The sequence below is a fragment of the Poecile atricapillus genome, chromosome 14 (genome assembly GCF_030490865.1).
Source record: "Poecile atricapillus isolate bPoeAtr1 chromosome 14, bPoeAtr1.hap1, whole genome shotgun sequence".
NCBI classification, from domain to species: Eukaryota; Metazoa; Chordata; class Aves; order Passeriformes; family Paridae; genus Poecile; species Poecile atricapillus.
Genome location: NC_081262.1, coordinates 15,223,511 through 15,243,615, shown reverse-complemented (window position 1 = coordinate 15,243,615; position 20,105 = coordinate 15,223,511). Strand labels below are relative to the sequence as shown.

The 20,105-nt window shown below is 51.2% G+C and overlaps 2 protein-coding genes across 4 annotated transcripts; one reads left to right on the top strand and one right to left on the bottom strand.

Moving 5' to 3' along the window:
* The first annotated feature begins 474 nt into the window (after positions 1-474).
* On the top strand, positions 475-7,740 carry C1QTNF8 (C1q and TNF related 8). 3 transcript variants are annotated; one of them, XM_058849718.1, is made up of 4 exons: positions 475-715; positions 2,271-2,545; positions 4,601-4,829; positions 5,852-7,740. In XM_058849718.1, the coding sequence occupies exons 3-4, from the start codon at positions 4,613-4,615 to the stop codon at positions 6,397-6,399; spliced, it is 765 nt and encodes a 254-aa protein (XP_058705701.1). In that variant the 5' UTR covers positions 475-715; positions 2,271-2,545; positions 4,601-4,612; the 3' UTR covers positions 6,400-7,740. The 3 variants fall into 3 exon arrangements, with proteins under 3 accessions (XP_058705701.1, XP_058705702.1, XP_058705704.1); XM_058849719.1 differs by lacking the exon at positions 2,271-2,545 and having other exon boundaries at positions 528-537; positions 636-715; XM_058849721.1 differs by lacking the exon at positions 475-715 and having other exon boundaries at positions 2,261-2,545.
* Positions 7,741-15,969: 8,229 nt separating this feature from the next.
* Positions 15,970-17,082, bottom strand: SSTR5 (somatostatin receptor 5). Its single transcript, XM_058849885.1, has one exon. It carries the CDS (start codon positions 17,080-17,082, stop codon positions 15,970-15,972), a length of 1,113 nt encoding a protein of 370 aa, XP_058705868.1.
* Between the last annotated feature and the right edge of the window lie 3,023 nt (positions 17,083-20,105).

Below are 20,105 nucleotides of genomic sequence, written 5' to 3'. Positions count from 1 at the left end.
CAAGCTCATCCAGTCCCATGGCAGGGACAATTCCCAGCGTCCCAGGCTGCTCCAGACCCCATCCAGCCCGGCCCTGGGCACTCCCAGGCATCCAGGGGCAGCCCTGGCTTCTCTGGAAAATCCATTCCCGCCCCTCCCAGGGAAGAATTCCTTCCCAATATCCCATCTACGTCTCCCCTCTTTCAGCACAAAGCCATTCCAGCTTTTCCAGCTCATGCACAAATCCCAGAGATTTTATCGTGGCTTCTGTTTTTTTCCTTTTTTCCCCTTTCTCCAGCTTCAAAAGATGCTGAAAACTCCCAAAGAAAAATTCTTTCCATGTGATCCCAGCATTTTCCCTCTTGGCTGGGACTCTGGATGTGGTTTTGGGTTCAGTGGTGGAGTTTTTTTCATCCTTTATTTTTATTTTTTTTTATCCCAATTTTTGTTTTTTTTCACTTTTTATTTCCATCCCTGGGAGAGGCCCTGCAGAATTCCAGACTGGCAGCGAATCCCGAGGAAACCGGAGTGGGACAAAGGCGCAGGAGCCCGGCACAAGTTGGTGCAAGCAAAGAAAACCCGGGAATAAAAAAATTCCTTTTTCCAAGGTTTCTTAAGGATCCTTCCTGACTTTCCGTGTTTCTCTTGGATCCCAGCACGGAGGCTGCAGCCTGCCCGGAGAACGGCAGCTGGGGAAGAGCTGGGCAAGCAAAATCCAGGGATTCTGAGGGACGAGGTGAGTTACAGGCATCGGGATAAAAGGATCACAGCATTCCCACCCTGCCCAGCAGATTCCTTGGGAGAGGCAGGAATGAAGGGGTTTGGAAGTGCTGGGCTGGAATTTGTCCCAGTAAAAATTCCCTATCCCGTTATCCACCCCGGACACCCCAGGAGGGGGCTTTTCCCAGCGGGATGGGGATGGATCCCGTGTGGATCCACGGAGGGAGACGGGGCAGGAAGGAGCCGCTTCCTGGAGTCTCCACAGGAACATTCCCAATTCCCTGGAAACTTTCAGGGAATTGCGCTCCTCCAGCGCTTTGGAATGCGCCGCTGGCTCCGGGATGGGAGCGCGGCCGGCCGGGATCCAGGCACCGCATCCTGCTGGGAAAATCCCACCCGGGACAACCCCGACGGCTCCTGGCAGAATTCCCAGCACTGGCAAATCCCGGGAAAGCTGCTTTCCCATCGGGAAGGGTGAAGGAGGGATCGGTGCCGGCCGCTTCCATCGGCGGGGTTTGTCCTGCGGGAGAAGCTGCCCTGGGAATGACTTTTACTGTAATTCCTGCTGAATCACCGCCTGCCCCGGCTCGGGAGCCGGGAATTCTGCCAGGGAGCCGCCCAGCCTGGAGCAGGGACAATTCCAGGACACTGCAGGGGTCAGAGCTGCGGGCAGGGACATGGAGAAGGAGAGAGGGAAGAGCTGGGATTCCCTTGGGAATCGGGAGCATTCCCCTGCTCCCTGTCCATTCCTTCGGGAATCCAGAACCTCCTCCTGCTCCCTGTCCCAGGGCAGGGTGGAACCTTGGGATAAGGAGAAGGGAAAAGGGAAAAACTCTTCCCTCGGGAATCGGGAACATTCTCGTGCTCCTTGTCTGTGTTCCCTCGGGAATCAGGAACCTCCTGCTCCCTGTCCCAGGGCAGGGTGGAACCTTGGGATAAAGGGAAAAGGGAAAAGCTGTTCCCTTGGGAATCGGGAGCATCCTCCTGCTAGGGCAGCGTGGAACTTTGGGAATTTGCAGGAATCCAGGCACGGCCCCATGGAATTGGGTTAAATCCATCCAATCCCCCAGGTGTGCAGGGATATTTCCTTGGGAATTTCATCTCTTCCCACTCCTGGTGAATTCCTGGTGAATTCCCAGCGGGTGAGCACCCCAGTAATTGCTGCTCAGGGAGGAATTCAGGGAATTACCCCGACTGGAAAAGGGCCCAGGCTAAAAAAGCACCAGAAAATTTAAAATAAACCGGATAATTGGGAAAGGAGCCGCAAATTCCTGGACAAATGTTCACCCAGCACTGCAAATCCAGATGCAGCTCCACTCCTGGATCTCTCCATGGCTGGATCCCGGTTTTCCCTCCACTCCTGCCTCTCTCACAGCTCCAGCAGCACTTCCAGCCCCTCTTTTCCACCATCCCAGGGTTGGATAAACTCCCCAGGACGAGGACATCACAACAGGCAGTGGGAATTCCTAACCCACTTCCTTTTTGGGATGCAAAGATTCCTGGGAGATCTCAAATCACTTCTGGCACCGAGCAGCTCCTGAAGGATCTCCGGGATATTTTGTGTCCGACAGGAGCTGCCGGAGCTCGGCACCGGAATCCAGCAGCGTTTTCCTTGGAAAACACACAAAATCCTCCAGTGTTTTGGGCTTTTCCACCAGGAGCTGCCCACGAAGAAATTTTAGATCCTCCTGGGGGAGAAAAATTAAACAAATCCCGGAGAAATCCTTTCCAAGAGGAAGCGCAGCGTCCGGACAATCCCAGCCCTGAGGATGCCTCGTTTCCTGCTGCTCCCGATCCAAGGAGCGCCGGAGCCGTGAGGAGATTGAGGCTGGGGAGAAGATAAAAGGTAAAAAGGCACAACTGGGATATTTTCCCTGTCTGGAATGACGCTGAGTTTCGGGGCTGGCACATCCGTGAGTTTTCCGTCGAGGTTTTGGGTTTCACTGTGGGGTTTTCATCCAGGTTTGTCCCGAATTCAAAGGGGCGGCACCTGGTGTTGTCCATGAATTTAAAGCAAGGATGGTCATGTGTTTCTTTTCCAAGTGAAGCCCTAGGAATAATGGGAAGGAAAATATCAGCAGGAATTCAGAGCGTGGGTCAGAGAATCCTGGAATTCCTGAGGTTGGAAAAGCCCTCCAAGACCCTCAAGTCCATCCCGGGCTGGTTTTTAGGATTTTCTGCCCATTTAATCTTCCTATCTTTCCATTCCCGGTTGGAAACTCAAAGACGGCTTTAAAAATGAATGGAAATTAAAAAGGATTGAAATACATGGAATTGAAGCCATGAATGCCGGTGGAAAAGGGGGATTGATCCCTCCTTCCACTGGAATGAGGTACAATTACAAATCCAAAGCTATTTCCAGTTCTGATGGATTTCAGGAAAGAACATTCCCTGCTCTCAGAGGGAAAATCATTCTTTTCCTCCCAATAAGAATTTCTTGGATTTCCAGGAAGCTGGAAAGGTGTGATTGACACTTCTTTTGGAGCAGGGAAGAACAGGAAGAAAACATTTCCCAGGAATGCTGCTCCAATCCCACTCCTGACAGGATTTTCCTCCTTTCCCCCCAACCCTGGCTCATTTTGTTCCCAGGGAAGCAGCTCCCAGGCTGGAAGTTCTCCCTCCTTCCCTCCCTCTTGGTGCCCATGGAATGAAATCCACACAATCCATGAATCCTGGATTTCCAATGAATTCCAGGCCACCCAGCACCCCCTTCCCGACCAATTCCAGGAATTCCAGCTGGTGGAAGAGGAGCCATTCCCAGCCCAGGGTCAGCCCGAGTCCATCTCACTAATTGGGCTTTGGAGAAGATCCACGGAGGCATCGATCCAAGAAATCTGTCCTGGATGAGGCTCCACTGCAATCAGTGGAATGACACTAATTACACATGGAATGGGAATGAGTGTCCAATCTCCAGCTCCAATCCTTCCCTGGGAACAGGCGCCAGAGAAAATTCCTCTTTACCTGTTCCTAGGGAAGGTTTGGAGCTGATTCTGGGAGAAATTCAGGGAGAAAAAAATGCCTCGGATGGAGAAAAAAGAGGAATTTTCTCCCAGAACCATCTCCAATTTTCCTTAGGAACAGGTCAGTGGAAATTCCTCTATTTTCGCCATCTGAGACGTTTTGTCCTTGGATTTCTCCCAGCATCCAGAACCTTTGGAGCTCACCAGGAGCAGGTGAAAATCCAACAAAGATCCCCAAACCCCAGGGTTTGTGCAGAGCAAATCCCACTTCGGTCCAGTTTGGTGCAGCTCTTTGGGTTCCCATTCCACACATGGGAAAATCCAACTGGAAAATACACCCAGGAATTCCGGTTGGAAGGGAATGTGGGAATGGATAAACCATGGAAAGAAGTCACCAGCAGGAGGCTTCTGGAGAAGATTTAAAGATAGAAATTTTGATTTATTTTCTGTTTTATATTCCTTCTGGGCTCTTCCTCCCCCAAAATTCAGGTTTTGGCTCTATATTTAAATAGAGCCATATTTAAATATTTATTAAATATATTTAATAAATTAAAAAAATCCATATTTTGCCCTTAATTTGGATTTTTTGGGATTTTTCTGAGGCACCAAATAAACCATCACTTTTGCCTTTTCTGCAGAAATTTCCCATAGGGGTTGTTCCAAGAGCTTTTCCAGGGGAGTTTCTGCTCCCAGCAGGTTTTATTTGGCTTGTGATTTTTTTTTGTCCCCGTTGTTTTGTTGACCTGGTGTCCCTTGGCAGCTGTCACAGGTAACTTCAGCCAGGAATTGCCTTTTCCGGCGCTCCGAGGGGCACCATTCCCACCCGGAGTCTCCCGGCGCCACTCCAGGATCCGTTAATAATTAACCCCAAGGAAAGCACCGGCCAGGTGGCCCTGATTGGGATCGCCCCGTTAATGGTTTGTGTTCCCTCTCCTCTCCAGCTGCTCCTGAGGATGAGCGCCGTGATCCTGCTGCTCCTGCTTTCCGCCGGGAATGCCGGATCCCAGCCGGACACGGCCCTGCCCAGGCGGCGCCTCTCGTGCGTCAGGTGCTGCGGGCCCTCGGAGCAGCCCGTGTCCATCTTCTCCCAAAGGTCCGCCAGGATGAGCGGAGATCCCCAATATTCCCTGCCCAAAATCCAGCCCACCATCGACATCACCATCCTCAAAGGTGGGTGTGCCTCACCCCCGGCCTTCTCCTCGCTGATCTTCCTTGGTCCTTCCCGACAGCCAAACTCAGCCCCAAATTCACAGCGAGGTCAAGGGGTGCCCCAAAGTGCCAAAAATAAGGTCAAGGGGTGCCCAAAATGTGCCCCAAAATGAGGTCAAGGGGTGCCCAAAATGTGCCCAAAAATGAGGTCAAGGGGTGCTCAAAATGTGCCCCAAAATGAGGCCAAGAGGTGCCCAAAATGTGCCACAAAATGAGGTCAAGGGATGCTCAAAATGTGCCCCAAAATGAGGTCAAGGGATGCTCAAAATGTGCCCCAAAATGAGGCCAAGAGGTGCCCAAAATGTGCCACAAAATGAGGTCAAGGGATGCTCAAAATGTGCCCAAAATAAAATCAAAGGGTGCCCCCAAAACGTGGTGGTGCCCAAAGGTGCCCAAAAGGAGGTCAAGGGGTGCCCAAAATAAGGTCAGAGGGTCCCCAAAATGTGGAGTGCCCAAATATTTCCCAAAGTTAATCCTTCTGGGGATTGGGAAGGTGCTGATATCAGATCAATATTCCCAGATTAATCCTTCTGGGAATTGGGAAGGTGCTGATATCCGATCAATATCCCCAGATTAATCCTTCTGGGGATTGGGGAGGTGCTGATATCAGATCAATATCCCTGGGTTAATCCTTCTGGGGACTGGGGAGGTGCTGATATCCGATCAATATCTCTGGGTTAATCCTTCTGGGAATTGGGAAACTGCTGATATCCGATCAATATTCCCAGATTAATCCTTCTGGGGACTGGGGAGGTGCTGATATCAGATCAATATTCCCAGATTAACCCTTCTGGGGATTGGGAAGCTGCTGATATCCGATCAATATTCCCAGACTGATTCCTCTGGGAATTGGGAAGCTGCCGGTACCTGACCGATATTCCCAGGCTGGGCAAACCAAGCCCCAGCAGCTCCTCCGCTGCTCATCTCCAGGAACCGGGGCCTCCCATCCTGGCGTTTCACCCGCTTTTCCCTCACCCTGGCAGGCGAGAAGGGCGAGATGGGCGAGCGGGGATTCCCCGGAGCAGCCGGGAAGGCGGGAGAGCGAGGATCCCGCGGCCTGAGCGGCCGCAAGGGCCAGAAGGGCCAGCCCGGCCCCCAGGGCCACTCCTGCAAGCAGCTCTTCGCCGCCTTCTCCGTGGGCCGCCGCAAGCCCCTGCACAGCTCCGACTACTTCCAGCACGTCACCTTCGACACGGAATTCGTCAACCTCTACCAGCACTTCAACATGTTCTCCGGGAAGTTCTTCTGCTACGTGCCGGGGGTTTACTACTTCAGCCTCAACGTGCACACCTGGAACTTCAAGGAGACCTACGTGCACCTGATGAGGAACGAGCAGGCCGTGGCCATCCTGTACGCCCAGCCCAGCGACAGGAGCATCATGCAGAGCCAGAGCCTGATGCTGGATCTGCAGGAAGGGGATGAGGTTTGGATCCGGATGTTCAAGAGGGAGCGGGAAAACGCCATTTACAGCGAGGAGTCGGATGTTTACGTCATCTTCAACGGGCACCTGATCAAACCCGCCCTGGAGTAGGAGCTCCTCGGCTCCAGGGGGAAGCTTCGGCTCATCCAGCGGTGTCTTCCCTCTAGAATTCCCTTTGGAATGGTTGCAGCCCTGGAAGAGCTGGTTTTCCACAGCTGCGTGGATCCAAGCCGTGCAAGAATTCCAGAAGGTTCCCGGCTCCCTTTGTGGCTCCTCAGGAACATCCCTGGAGTTTGTCCGATTGACAGCAAAAATGTTCCCTTCTTTCTCTGCCTCTCCCGTTCCATCTGGAATATTTGCAGCCCTTGGAATGGTGTTTTTCCCATTCGTTATGGATGGAGGGGACTGTCCCAACTGCACAAGAATTCCAGAAGTTTCCCAGCTCTCCGTGCAGCCCCTCAGGAACATCCCTGAAGAGTTGCCAGGTTAGCAGCAAAGCTTTCCCTTCTTTCTCCAGATCCCTCATTCCATTTGGAATATCCGTAGCCCTTGGAAGGGTGGTTCTCCACCCCTGTGTGGATGAAGGTGACTGTTCCACCTGCACAAGAATTCCAGAAGGTTCCCAGATCCCTGCAAAGACCCTCAGGAACATCCTGGAAGATTCTGCCACGTTGACAGCAAAAATTTCGCTTTGCTCTGCGTCTCCTGTCCCATTTGGAATATTTGAAGGGTGGTTTTCCCCCATCCCATGGAGGGAAATGTTCCACCTGCACAAGAATTCCAGAAGATCCCCAGCTCCCTGTGTAGCCCCTCTGGAACATCCCCAAAAATTTGCCAAGTTGGCGGAAAAATTCCCCTCCTTTGCTGTGCATGTGAGAAGGAATTATAATAATTAGGATATAATTATGATAAAATAATTATACCTAAGGACCAGAGTGGTTATCCAGGTGCTAATTATGGAATTTCATCATTCCCGCAAAAATCTCGGCTAATTAGAGCCCCCTCCCCCTCAGCAGCACCAACGTGGCTCCTCTCAGGCAGGGATTTTGGCATTAAAATCAGTATTTTGCACGGGAATTAATCCCAAATTCCGGTTTGGTTCCATTCCCTGTCACATTCCATGATTCCAGCAGAATGGTGGAATTAGAGAAATGACAGCACACGGATTCGGGAAAGCTTTTCCAGGGAAACAGAACTCGGTACCACCACGAGCTCCAGAGAAAAACTTCCCATAAGAACATCCAACCCGGCTGGGAATTGGAACAAATTGGTGGGAATTTGGGATTTTCCAAGCTGGGATTTCAGGCTGTGCTCCCCTCTGGACATTCCCATTTGGAGCACCATAATTTCTGGAAAATGGAGAAAAAAACTGGAAAGGAAAAGGATTTTTTTAAAATTATTTTTATTTTTAGGGATTTGGGATTTTTTTTTTTTTTTTTTTTTTTCCCCAGAAATTACCATCTTGGAGCACCATCATTTCTGGAAAATTAAGGAAAAACTGGAAAGGAAAAGGAGCTTTTCTTCAAGCAGTGGTTTTTAGGGATTTGGGTTTTTTTCTCCTAAAAAAATCATGGATAGAACCATGGTGCGTGCAGCAAAACTCCATCATTTTATCCCATTCCTTCTTTTCCTTTTTCCCAGTCTCTTCTTTGCTTCCCAAACCTTTTGTACAAAGAATCCAGGGAAATTCTTGCCAGGAAAACCTTTCCATGGATCTCACCTCCCCCAGCTTTGGGAAAAGTAGATGAAATAAAGATTTTGCTTTCAGTACCTGGGGTTGTTTCTCTCTTTTCCATGAGTTTTTCCATAACTTTTCCACATTCCCTAGGTAAAAACACCACACTGACCCCGGGAAAGTCTCTGGGGACAATTTTAGCTCCTTTAATTCAAAGAATTCCCAAAAGGAAGCTGTCACCAACTCCTTTTCCTCTAAATCAATCCCAGACCTTCAAGATCTCCCAACTTTCCTGAAAACAGGGATTTTTAAGTAGAAAATTCCGGATAAAAATGGATCCCAAGCCTTGAAACCTCAACTGTGCTCCTGCTTCCCTCAGCCTGCATCCTGAAAGGGAGATCTGGGAAATTTCCATCGTTTCCCATCATCTTTTTCCCTCCTTTTCCCACTTCTAAATCCTCCCTTTCCCATCCCTAGGTTGGAGAACAAATTCCCAGCTGGAAGTGCTGCTGGCAGGAGCATTCCCAGATGGAATTCCTCACCGATCCAGCAGTTTCCCCACAGTTTTGGCTCATTCCCATCTCCTGTTCCCTGCACTGACTAAAATGACAATTTAAACATTCCCTGATTATTGCCAGGGCTGGAAAAATCCCACCCAGAACCTGCTCGATCCACGGAATTCTGGAGAATTCCCTTTCTCCCTGGAAGCAGCAAAAATCCGTCATTTTTATCCCTGAATAAACACATCTCCAGGAGAGATGTTTGGATTTTAGAGGCCTCATGACTCATCCCAGTGCCAGAAGCAGGGAAATCATTAAATCCACATCGATTCCAGGGGCACAACGACCTTTCCAAGCATCCAAAGGGATCCACAGGATCTAAATTATCCCTAATGGTCTAAAAACCGGGAATCTCAACCTGACAAGGTTTTGGGGGGAAAACTGGGATATGTCAAAGCTGAATGTTCCCACTTCCCATATTTTAAATCCCTTTTCCAGGTCTGGACACCCCATTTGGGAAGGAAATTTCCCTAAAATCTGACTTAAAGCTCCCCTGCTCTGCTTGTTCTGCTCCCTTTATCCCAGGAATGTCACAATCCCACGTTCCCAGCTCCTTCCAGCATATTTTGGGGATAAAAAGGGAAATGATTAAATCTACATCAATTCCAGGGGCAAAATCCAAAGGGTGCCCACAGGATCCTGATGGCCTAAAACCCCCCCAGGAATCTCAACCTGCCGAGGTTTTTATTTGGGGAATTAATTGGAATCTCTAAAAGCTGAATATCCAAAGGTTTTCCCAGTGACACCTTTTAAAATCCCTTTTCCAAGGCTGGAATCCCTAAAATCCAACTTCAGCCTCCTCCGCTCTGTGTCCTTCCTCTCCCTCTATCCCGGGAATGCCACAATCCCTCATTCCCATCTCCTCCCGGCCTATTTTGGGGATAAAGAGCTTGTTTGGGTGTGGTTTCATCCCTCTGGATGGATTTTTCTTGGGAATAACAGCAGGCACCGGTGCCTTGGGCAAACCCTTCCCTTCCTCTCTCCAGGAGGAAACTTGGGATTTACGACAGGAACGGCGAGATAACATCGAGGCCGATAAGGAAACCAGGCAACAAATCAGGCTAATGGATTGCCTCTGGATGAGTGGAATGGGATTTAATGACTCCAGCAAGGATCTATCCGCTCCCAAGGATTGGGAGGAAATGCAGGAGATGGGAGGGGAAAATGGGAAAACAAACAGAGAGAGCTTCCAAGCCAGGGAGCAATCCCGGCTAAAAGCTTGGATGGAGACTTTGGCCTTCCACACCCTCCCTGCAGGCTGGGAATGGCAATTCCCAAAGCCAGGACAGGCTGGGAAAGGCAATTCCTTAAACCAGGACAGGCTGGGAATGGCAATTCCCAAAGCCAGGACAGGCTGGGAATGGCAATTCCCAAAGCCAGAACAGGTTGGGAATGGCAATTCCCAAAGCCAGAACAGGCCAGGAATGGTGATTCCCAAAGCCAGGACAGGCCGGGAATGGTGATTCCCTAAACCAGGACAGGCTGGGAATGGCAATTCCCAAAGCCAGGACAGGTTGGGAATGGCAATTCCCAAAGCCAGGACAGGCTGGGAAAGGCGATTCCTTAAACCAGGACAGGTTGGGAATGGCAATTCCCAAAGCCAGGACAGGTTGGGAATGGTGATTCCCTAAACCAGGACAGGCCAGGAATGGCAATTCCCAAAGCCAGGACAGGCTGGGAATGGCAATTCCCAAAGCCAGAACAGGTTGGGAATGGCAATTCCCAAAGCCAGAACAGGCCAGGAATGGTGATTCCCAAAGCCAGGACAGGCCGGGAATGGTGATTCCCTAAACCAGGACAGGCTGGGAATGGCAATTCCCAAAGCCAGGACAGGTTGGGAATGGCAATTCCCAAAGCCAGGACAGGCTGGGAAAGGCGATTCCTTAAACCAGGACAGGTTGGGAATGGCAATTCCCAAAGCCAGGACAGGTTGGGAATGGCAATTCCCAAAGGAAGGACAGGCTGGGAATGGCAATTCCCAAAGCCAGGACAGGCTGGGAATGGCAATTCCTTAAACCAGGACAGGCTGGGAATGGCAATTCCTTAAACCAGGACAGGCTGGGAATGGCAATTCCCAAAGCCAGGACAGGCTGGAAATGGCAATTCCCTAAACCAGGACAGGCTGGGAATGGCAATTCCCAAAGCCAGGACAGGTTGGGAATGGCAATTCCCAAAGCCAGGACAGGTTGGGAATGGCAATTCCCAAAATCCAGGCGGCAGCACCTGGAAAGGCCAAATCCATGTGTGCCCTCTGCCCTCAGCAATTTTTCCTTGCTTAATATTGGGAGATTCCCTGTTCTCTCCCAAGTTTTCCTGTAAAAAATCCCTGGGATTCTGATGGGGCAGGACCTTCCTGTGGGAAAATCTCTGGATTTGTGTCCTTGCAGGGCTGGATTTGTCCCCAGCAGAGATGTGGGAAGAGGTTCATCCCCTCAGGAATGGGAAAGCAGGGGGGATGAGCTGGATCTGTGGGATGAGGAGGGATTTGCTTCCCTGTTCCCAAAGCTGTGGATGTTTCCTCCCAGGCTGCATTTGTATTCCAGCCAAAAGCTGCTGCGGGGATTTGGGCACCCGACAATTCCTGCCAGACATTGGGAATGACAGCCTAATGCTATTTCCAGGGAAAATCACATTAAAATCAGCTCTCCGAGGAATCGCTTCCTCCCTGGATCCTTCTGGAAACAAATCCCTCTCTGCTGGCTCCAGGCTGGAACGCTGCAATCTCAGCCACCCCAAGGCCATTTCAGGAGTGAAATTCCATGTGCAGGAAACTGAGGATTTTCCCACTGGATCTGGGGTTTTGCTGATCCCAAACCCAGCACAGAGCCTGCGAATTCCCAGGGAATCACATTGGAATCATCTCCCTTTTTCCATGTAAGGAAGAATCCAAGCCAATTCCTCCACCAGATCATTTTTCCCTGATTTTCTGTGTTTTCATCCCTTTTAAGTCAGAATTTTTCTGGGATTGAGGGATTGCTCTCAGAGATCTTTTCCCACCTCATTGATCCCAGGGATGCAGAACCCTCCATCCCCATTTCCTGGCCCAGCTCTGCTCCAGGTTTCTTTATCAGGTCCGAAATCCACGGATCTGCTTTTCCCCCTCCCTGAAAACGTGCTGGAAAAATCCAAGCACCATTGAGTGCCATGAATTAATTCCACGGAAATGCCTCCAATTCCTGTCAGGAGCCAGGCACAGACACGTCGGGAAATAAAATAATTCCAAGTGTGGGATGCGGGGCCGTCAGCCCTGTCTGGCACCCGGCATATGGGGCTGGAAAATGTGGAAAAACGGGACAGGGGTGCAAACAGGATGCTCTCATTAATTCTGGGAATGCATAATTAATTAATTACCCTGCCCAGGGGAGCTGCTGTCACCACAGCTCCCGGAGCCAGCGCTTCTGCTCTGGGGAAGCGGGAATTGTGCATGGAATTTGTGCTGCCTGGCTCTTGGAAACGGGAATTGTGCATGGAATTTGTGCTGCCTGGTGCCTGGAAGCGGGAATTGTGCATGGAATTTGTGCTGCCTGGCTCTTGGAAACGGGAATTGTGCATGGAATTTGTGCTGCCTGGCTCTTGGAAACGGGAATTGTGCACGGGATTTGTGCTGCCTGGCCCTGTTGTTCCTCCTGGGTGTGGGAATTGTGCCCAGGATTGCTGCCCCATCCCTGGAAGTGTCCAAGGCCAGAGCTTGGAGCAGCCTGGGATAGTGGAAATTGTTCCTGCTCATGGCAGGGGTTGGAATGGGATGAGCTTTGAGTCCTTCCCAATCCAAACCATTCCACGGTTCTTTGTTTTGCTGGGAGAAGTCGTGAGAGGATAAATTCATTGAGGCCTTGGAGGGGTTTTTATCCTTTATTTTTCCAAGAGATTCTCCAGGGAAAACCCTGGTGGGATTCACCTCTGGAGCAGAGGGAGGAAAAGCCCCAGATCTCCCTCTGGAATATCAAACAGGGATCCTCCGGAGCAGTGGGGGCTGCAGTCCTGGATCTCCCATCCCAGAGGGTTGGGAATTGGAGGATTCCAAACCCAAATCCCAGCCAGCAGAGGTGATCCACGGAAGGTGAAGGGAAAACCCTTCCTTGGTGATTCCCAGGTCACTGCACTTCCAGGGCTGGGCTGTGTTTGCATCCAGGGTCAAATCCCGATGGGAATTCCTCCGTTATCTCCCATCCCCACCGGCCAGGATTGCTCATTCCCAGCTTTTCCCGAGGGCTGCTGCTTTTCCTCCTGGAGAAAGCCCTGCAGGTTCAGCCCAGGCCGAGGGAACGGGATACATCCAGGATTTGGGATGACTCCCGGCTGAGGTCAGGAACGGGATCCAGGGCTTAAAGGCTCAGGAGAAGGGAGCCAGCGGGGACAGCTTCACCTTCCGTGACTTTCCAGGGAATGATGGGCAGATAGGGAGGATTAAGTGTGACGGGATTGCAGCGGGAAAGGGAGAGGGAACACAGAAACCCCGGAGCGTCGCCCATCCCATGGCAACAGCGCCGGATTTCCATGGAGTTATCCAAACAACACCCAAACGGGCGGGAATGAGCGATCCAGGAAAACCAGGAGCGGGGTGAGGTGAGCAGCTGAGGCATTCCAGGTGAGCGAGGGGATGGAGCTGGATAAAATATCCATGGAATAAATCCCGGGAATGAAATCAGCCTCTCCCGCCTTGGCTGCAGTTCCAAGGAGCAGGGAAAAGCTCAGGAAACCGGGATTTGCAGGTTTTAAGGATGCTGCTGTTGGATCGAGGCTGGACTTTGTGCCACAGGGAATGTTTGGATCCCAGGGATAATCCCATCCCTGGAACCTCAGGGAACACAGAGCTGCCTTTAACTGGGAGTCAGGGAAGGTGCAAAAATTCCATACGTGCCCTGCTCTTACTCCAACATCGATCCATTGATAGATCCTGGGATAAATTCCACACTTCGGGCACATTCCTGGGTTCTCCCTCCCTTGGAGAGCAGCCAGGAGAGATCCCAAATCCAGGGGATTCCATGGTGACCCTGCTGAAACCCATGAAGCCCATTAATCCCAATCCCTGGAATCTGCCCTTTGGAATTGCCGTGTCCCAGCGCCACTTGTCCAGACTGAATCCATGATTTCCCCCCCTCAACTGAACCCATTTTCCACGGAATAAAAAGCGAATCCCTGAAGGAAGCTGCTCCTGTATCCCAAAGGTTGCTTGGTGGATTTTTCCAGACATCCTTCCTTCACATCCTTTGGTATCCAGCAGCTGGAATTCCCTTTATTCCATGGATCTGAATGAACATTCATAGCTGGAGCCTTAACCAGAATTTCCAGTTTATTTTTTTTATTATTATTTTATTTATTTTTTTATTTTATCCGAATGATTTTTCCACCTCCTGAAGGTCAGGGAGGCAAATTTTCCATGATCTTCCCGTGGGTGGCTTTGTTGTTTCTTTTCAGCAGGGAAGAGCCAACATTTGGAATCCTTGGACGAATCAAAGGAAAAGCTGAATAAGCTGGAATTTGGAAGGATTGTCTGTCGAGGTATTAAAAGTGTCACTCAATCCCTGGGGCTGAGGGATTGGGGTTGGAATGTGCGAAAAAAAAAAAAAGAAAAAGGGGATTTGGGGAGTGTCGATGCTGTCTGGAGCTTCCTGGGAAGGGCTGGCTGGGAGGACAGATTTTTCCCGGGAATTTGTCAGTCTTTGTGGAAGGATGACATGTTTTGATGGAATGCGTGCAGGGACGCTGGCAGCTCGGCTGGCTCCTCAAAATTCCACTGCCAAGCTGACAGGAAAAGCCCAGGAATGGCGTTTGGGATTCAGGGAAAAGCCAGAGGAGCTTCCAAAGGCACAGAGCGGGTCCGAGGAAAGGCTTTTTTGGGGGGGATGGGGAAGGAATCCCATAGAGCAAAGGTTGTGTGGAACTGGGAGAGATGATCTGCAGGAGCTGCTCCCAGAAAAAATTCCTTGGACCAGGGAAAAAAAAAACTCCTCCAAAGCAGAATTCCCGTGGCATTGAATTCTGCAGGGAGCTGTTGGTTGGAAAGGGAATTTTCCTGGGAATTGGAGCATTGGGAGCTCTCCTAAATTTCCTCCTTAAATACGATGGATTGCAGCATTATCAATGGGAATATTGGATGGGCTGGCTGGAATTTCTGCTCTCTGGGAATTGGGATCCCAGTCCTGACCTGGGAGAGTGGGAAAAGAGGTGGGATTGTTCTGGGGCGTGTGGAAAACAAGGCTCGGGTTTATCATCCTCTTTTTTTAGGTTCTGTTCCCTCCAGATAAAATTTCCTTTGGTTAATTCCAAGGATTTGATCAAATTCCGTGGAAGGAGGGGAGAAACGCTCTTCGCTCTGACCAAGCCAGGGTTCAGCTCCTTCCCAGAAATCTGAATTTATTAAAATCCCTTTTCTTCCCAAGGCAGATGTTCCTTTCAAAGCCCAGCCTTGAGCTTTCCAGTCATTTCCCACTCTGGAGCTCCCAGGAGGGATAATTTCAGGTGGAAAACTGAGGGAATCACAGCCCAGCTCACACGGAACCAACCGGAGAAGTTAATTTTATTAATTAATCAGCTAAACCTGGCTGGGCTGGGAGCTGGAATGTGGAGTAGGGCAGGTGGGCACTGCCTGCTACTGGGAGAAACCTGTGAGTAAATTACTTATGGGCCTCGCCCCAGGCTCTGGGTACATCCTGTGCTTGTGTCTCGGTGTATCCTGGGAATTCCTGGGTTTGGGAACACGAGCGTCACATCCAACAGAATGAACGGAATGACGGAATCATTAAAATGGGGAAAAACCTCCAGGATCGAGGCGCAAACACCGCCCTGGCCACTGCACCAGTCAGGAGGGGATTGAGCTGGGTTTAATTTCTGGAATCGCAGTTTGGAGTCCAGCCTTACACTCAGAGGAGATTGAGCTGGGTTTAATTTCTGGAATCGCAGTTTGGAGTCCAGCCTTACACTCAGAACCAAGGAATGGACCCCAAATCTCCCCAGGAGCCCGTGGCCATCGGCAGTGACATCACAACAGCGAGGTTCCAGCACATCAGAACCCATTTCCAGAGCAGTGCTGGCACCTTTTTTGCATGAAACTCCGAATAAATCTCATTTTCCTTTCAGAAATCCCCTTGAAGAATTCCCAAAGATCCCAGCTGAGCTGTTTGCTGCTCGGAGCTGATCCCAGCAGTGCAAAGCAGCCTTAAACCCAGCTTAACGAGGGAATTAGAGCTGGCTTAGCGTTGGTTTGCATCGCTAGGGGGGTACAAAGCCTGGAAATGGTTCCCTGAAGGACCCAAAGCGGTCCCAAACGTCGGATCCAGCAGGACGCCACGAGAGCCTGGCACTTCCAACTGGGAAAAGCAGGGAAGAGCCCTCTGTGTGCACTTCTTGGAGCTTCTGGGGCTCCACATCGTCCTTTCCCATGGACTGAGCTCTCCTTGAAGTCCCCGAGTCCTCCGGGGCACCCTGCACCGCCAGGCCGTGCCCTCAGACCTTGCTGGTCTGCATGTGCCCGTTGGCATCCGCGTTCCTCTGGGTCAGCATGGACTCCTGCAGGCGGCTGCTGTTCTCCTGCCTGTGCTCCACGGGCTCCCCATCCTCCGCCCCGTCACCTTTCCGGAGGCAGAGAACCTTCTGGAAGCTCTGCTTGAAGTTGTCGGAGAGGAAGCCGTAGAGGATGGGGTTGGCGCAGCTGTTGGCGTAGGACAGCACCACCATGAAGAAGTAGAGCCCCTCCAGGACGGGGTCAGCGGGCAGGATGAGGATCAGGTTGACGATGTTCATGGTGTAGAAGGGCAGCCAGCAGAAGACGAAGACCACCACGATGATCACCACCATCCTGGTGACCTTCCGCTCCGACCGGCGGCGCCGCGTGGAGCCCACGCGGATCCCCGAGGACTTGACCTTGACCACGATCAGCAGGTAGCACAGGCAGATGACCAGCAGAGGCCCGAAGAAGCCCAGCACCGAGGTGTAGATGATGAACGCCGCCGACCAGACGTTGACCGGCTCCGGCCAGTTCATGTTGCACGTCTGGAAGTCCTCCTGCACGTCCGAGAAGATGATGACGGGCAGCACCACCAGGAAGGAGAAGGTCCAGACCGTGGCACTGATGAGCTTGGCCACCCTGGGGCGTCTCCACTTGGTGGATTTGATGGGGTGCACCACGGCCAGGTACCGGTCCATGCTCATCACCGTCAGGCAGAAGATGCTGGTGAACTGATTGATGCCGTCCACGGTCATCACCAGCCGGCAGAGGAAGGAGCCGAAGGGCCAGTAGGAGATGGCGTTTTGGGTGGCCAGGAAGGGCAGGCCCAGCATGAAGAGCACGTCGGCCACGGCCAGGTTGAGGATGTAGATGTTGGTGACCGTTTTCATCTTGGCGTGGCGCAGCACCACGTAGATGACCAGGGCGTTGCCGCTCAGCCCCACGGCGCACACCAGCAGGTAACAGATGGGAATGAGCACCTTGTGGATGTACTGGAACGGGGGCGGCTCCGGGAGCGTCCCGTTCTCCGTCGCGTTGGGCGGCAGCGAGGAGTTCGCCTCGCCGGGAGAGGCTTCCGTGCTAAAAGTGCTGGAGAAGTACAAAGGATCCATGATTTTTTGGGGTTTTTTTCCTTTCTCCGTGTTTTTTCCCCTCTTAGGAGAGGTTAAACTTCACGGGCATCTTGTTCCTAGAAGGAAAATTCAAAATTCAAAATTCAAAAAATTCAAAAATTCGAGGAAAAGAGAGGCAGGAAGAGTGAAGTCAAAGCAGACTTTTACAGCCTCTCCCATTTCCTCTTCTGTTCAGGATTTGGGGTTGAATTATCCAGCCGGGGATGGGATCCATTCCCAACAAAGGAATTGCACAATGGGAGAACCCCAGCGCTCATCCCAGCAGATCCCGGGTTCCGTTTCATTTCCACAGGATCCAGAGCTGGGCGTAGCTGGGATGGATTTTTCCCTGTGAGGGTGGAGAGGCTCTGGAAGAGAATTCCCAGAGCAGCTGTGGCTGCCCCATCCCTGGAAGTGTCCAAGGCTGGGTCGGGCGGGGTCTGGAGCAACCTGGGACAGTGGAAGGTGCTGGGGTTGGAACTGGGATCAGGGGAGGAAATAAAACTTTCCACAACAATGGAAAAACCCTTGGAAAAAAAATCCCTGAGCTCGGAGACAGAAAGGATCACATCTCAGATCTTCCCCACCAGGTCAGGGTTTGCACACAGAGAAGGAATAAATTCCTTTTTTCCATCTCTCAAGACAATTTTTTTGTGTTCCTGCATCCTCTCCTCTCACCCTGAACTGGTTTTTATCCCCAAAATCCCTTTTTCCTGCAGGAAATCCAAGCTGCAGTGGGCAGCTCCAGGACAGCTGAGCAGATCTGAAGCTGGAATAAATTTCACCAGCCATTCTGAAAAAGGTGGAGAATTTCCAATGCCCCTTTCCTGTGGCGTGCCTGATTCCCAGGAATATTTTTCCATATTATTTTGTCAGAGTGGGGTTCAGAGTAGGCATTTATCAGGTGGGAAAACTTGGAAACATCACCTACAAATAAAAAAGGAGATTTAAAGCACCGATTCCCACAGCAAATCCTGGAGAAACTGGAAGAAATGCCCAGCAATTTTTGCTCCCATCACCTGACGATCAGATTCCCATAATAATCCGGGGCTTTGGAATCACAAACACCCAGCCCACAGCGCTGGAAAAACTCCTTGTCTCCGGGAGCCATCCACCTCCATCGGTGGCTGGGCTTTCTCCTGGGGTGAGAAAAACCTGGGGGAGAGGAGGAGTTCCCGGGAGGAATCACAAATGTGCCGAGCTGCTTTGGGAATGTGCAGATGGGGAGTAGGTGTCTCACGTGGCTGGGTGGAGATGCTCCGGGGGAAATGGGGAATGCAGGGAGAGCTGAGGGAGCTGCCGGAGCTCCAGGGGATGAGGATGTGGCAGGAGGAGCTGGATGCGCTGTGGGGATATTTGGGGTTCAGGTGTTGGGAGCGTTCCCTGCAATTCCCAACATCCCACTGCAGGCAGAGCTCAGCCAAGCTCCTTAAAAATTAAACAGGAGTGGGTCAGAGCTTGGATAAAATAACAAAGGAAAGCTGCAGTGCTTGGATAAAAAAAAACAAAGGAAAAGTCCAGCTCTGGCTAAAATATTGGGAGTTTAAATCCTGATCTTCCACTCAGTTTGAAATCCTGAGTTGTAGAAAATCTCAGGTGGGAATTCTGGGAGAAGCCGGAGCTGGGGCCCCTCATTCTCATCTGGGAGGGGTTTGAAAATTCCCATTTTCCTGCTGTGACCCCACTGGGATCACTGAAGGGAAGAACAGGAAGGAAAAACAGGCGGGACGGGGTTTATAAACTCATCTCCATGGAGCTGCATCCTTGGGATGGCGCTGGGATTGGGAATGTTCCTCCCAGACAAGCTCAGCACACCCAGGCTGGGCCCAAAAAACCCAATTTTCCATCTGAACCTGGGAAAAATTGGAGCGCATGGAAAGAAGCAGTGCTGGAACCCAGCAGGGAAGGTCAGGAGGGGCAGTCATGTGTGGCTCATCCTCTAAAAATCTGGGAAAGGACACCTTTTCCAAAGTCCCTTTTCCCACAGCGCGCATCCTTGGATTCGGGGACTGGAGGAATTACACAACAACTTCAACCCCGCTCCTTCCACCACCTTTTTCCTTGGATGCTTCCAATTTCTTCTCCCCCTGGAGAAATCCTCCAGCTCCAAATCCCTGGTTTTGCAGAGGGCCCCGGGCTCTCCCAGCCATCCATTGGAATTCCAGAGGTTTTTCCTGAAGGGCTTGGGTTTGTTTTCCACGGAGAGGAGCTTCCAGGTTCCCTCACCAGCAGGTTTTTCCTGGAGTCAGGGACACTTTGTGGGAATATTCACCCTTCCCTCGGGATTCCCGTTCCGTGGGATGAGCTGTGCAATATTCCCTGCCACACCGAGCGGATCGGGAAGGGAATCCCAGAATCCTGGAATGGTTTGGATCGGAAGGGACCTTCAAGCTCATCCCTGAGCACTTCCCATTATCCCAGATTGCTCCAGCCTGGATGTGGACAATTCCAGGGATGTCCCGGTGCATTTCCTGAGGGGAAATCCGTTTCCTAAGGCTCTGATGCAAAACCTTCCAACTCCTCCCTGCTGATTTCAGCACCGGGAAGGAATTTACTCCATCTGGACATTCCCCATCCCCAGGATTTGATGTCCCAAATTCCCCCCAGATCTGGAAACCGAGCCCAGATTCCCATTCCACGTTTTCTTCCCTCGGCCTTTGCCTGGCAGCCACCAAAATTCCGGGATTTTTCCTGGAAAACCCAGGCCAGCTGTAAATCCACGCTTTCCTGGCTGCCTTGGAGGAGCACAGGGAATTTTTCCCCCCATCCAGGTGACAATTTGTCCCTCACCAGCACGATTTGGCCTCAGCTCCTTTTGTCACCACGGCCCTGAACCTGCACGAAGCGTGATTAAAGACGATGATTAAAGGTAATTAAGACGCGCTGATTGATCCCTCATAGCCTTGTTTGGAGTTGTTAATTAACGGATTAATAACAAACACACCTCCAGGGGCTCTCCTCTTATCCAGCTTTTGTTTCCCATTTGATTTCCACCCTGGGATTGTCCGTAAATTCTGGGGTTT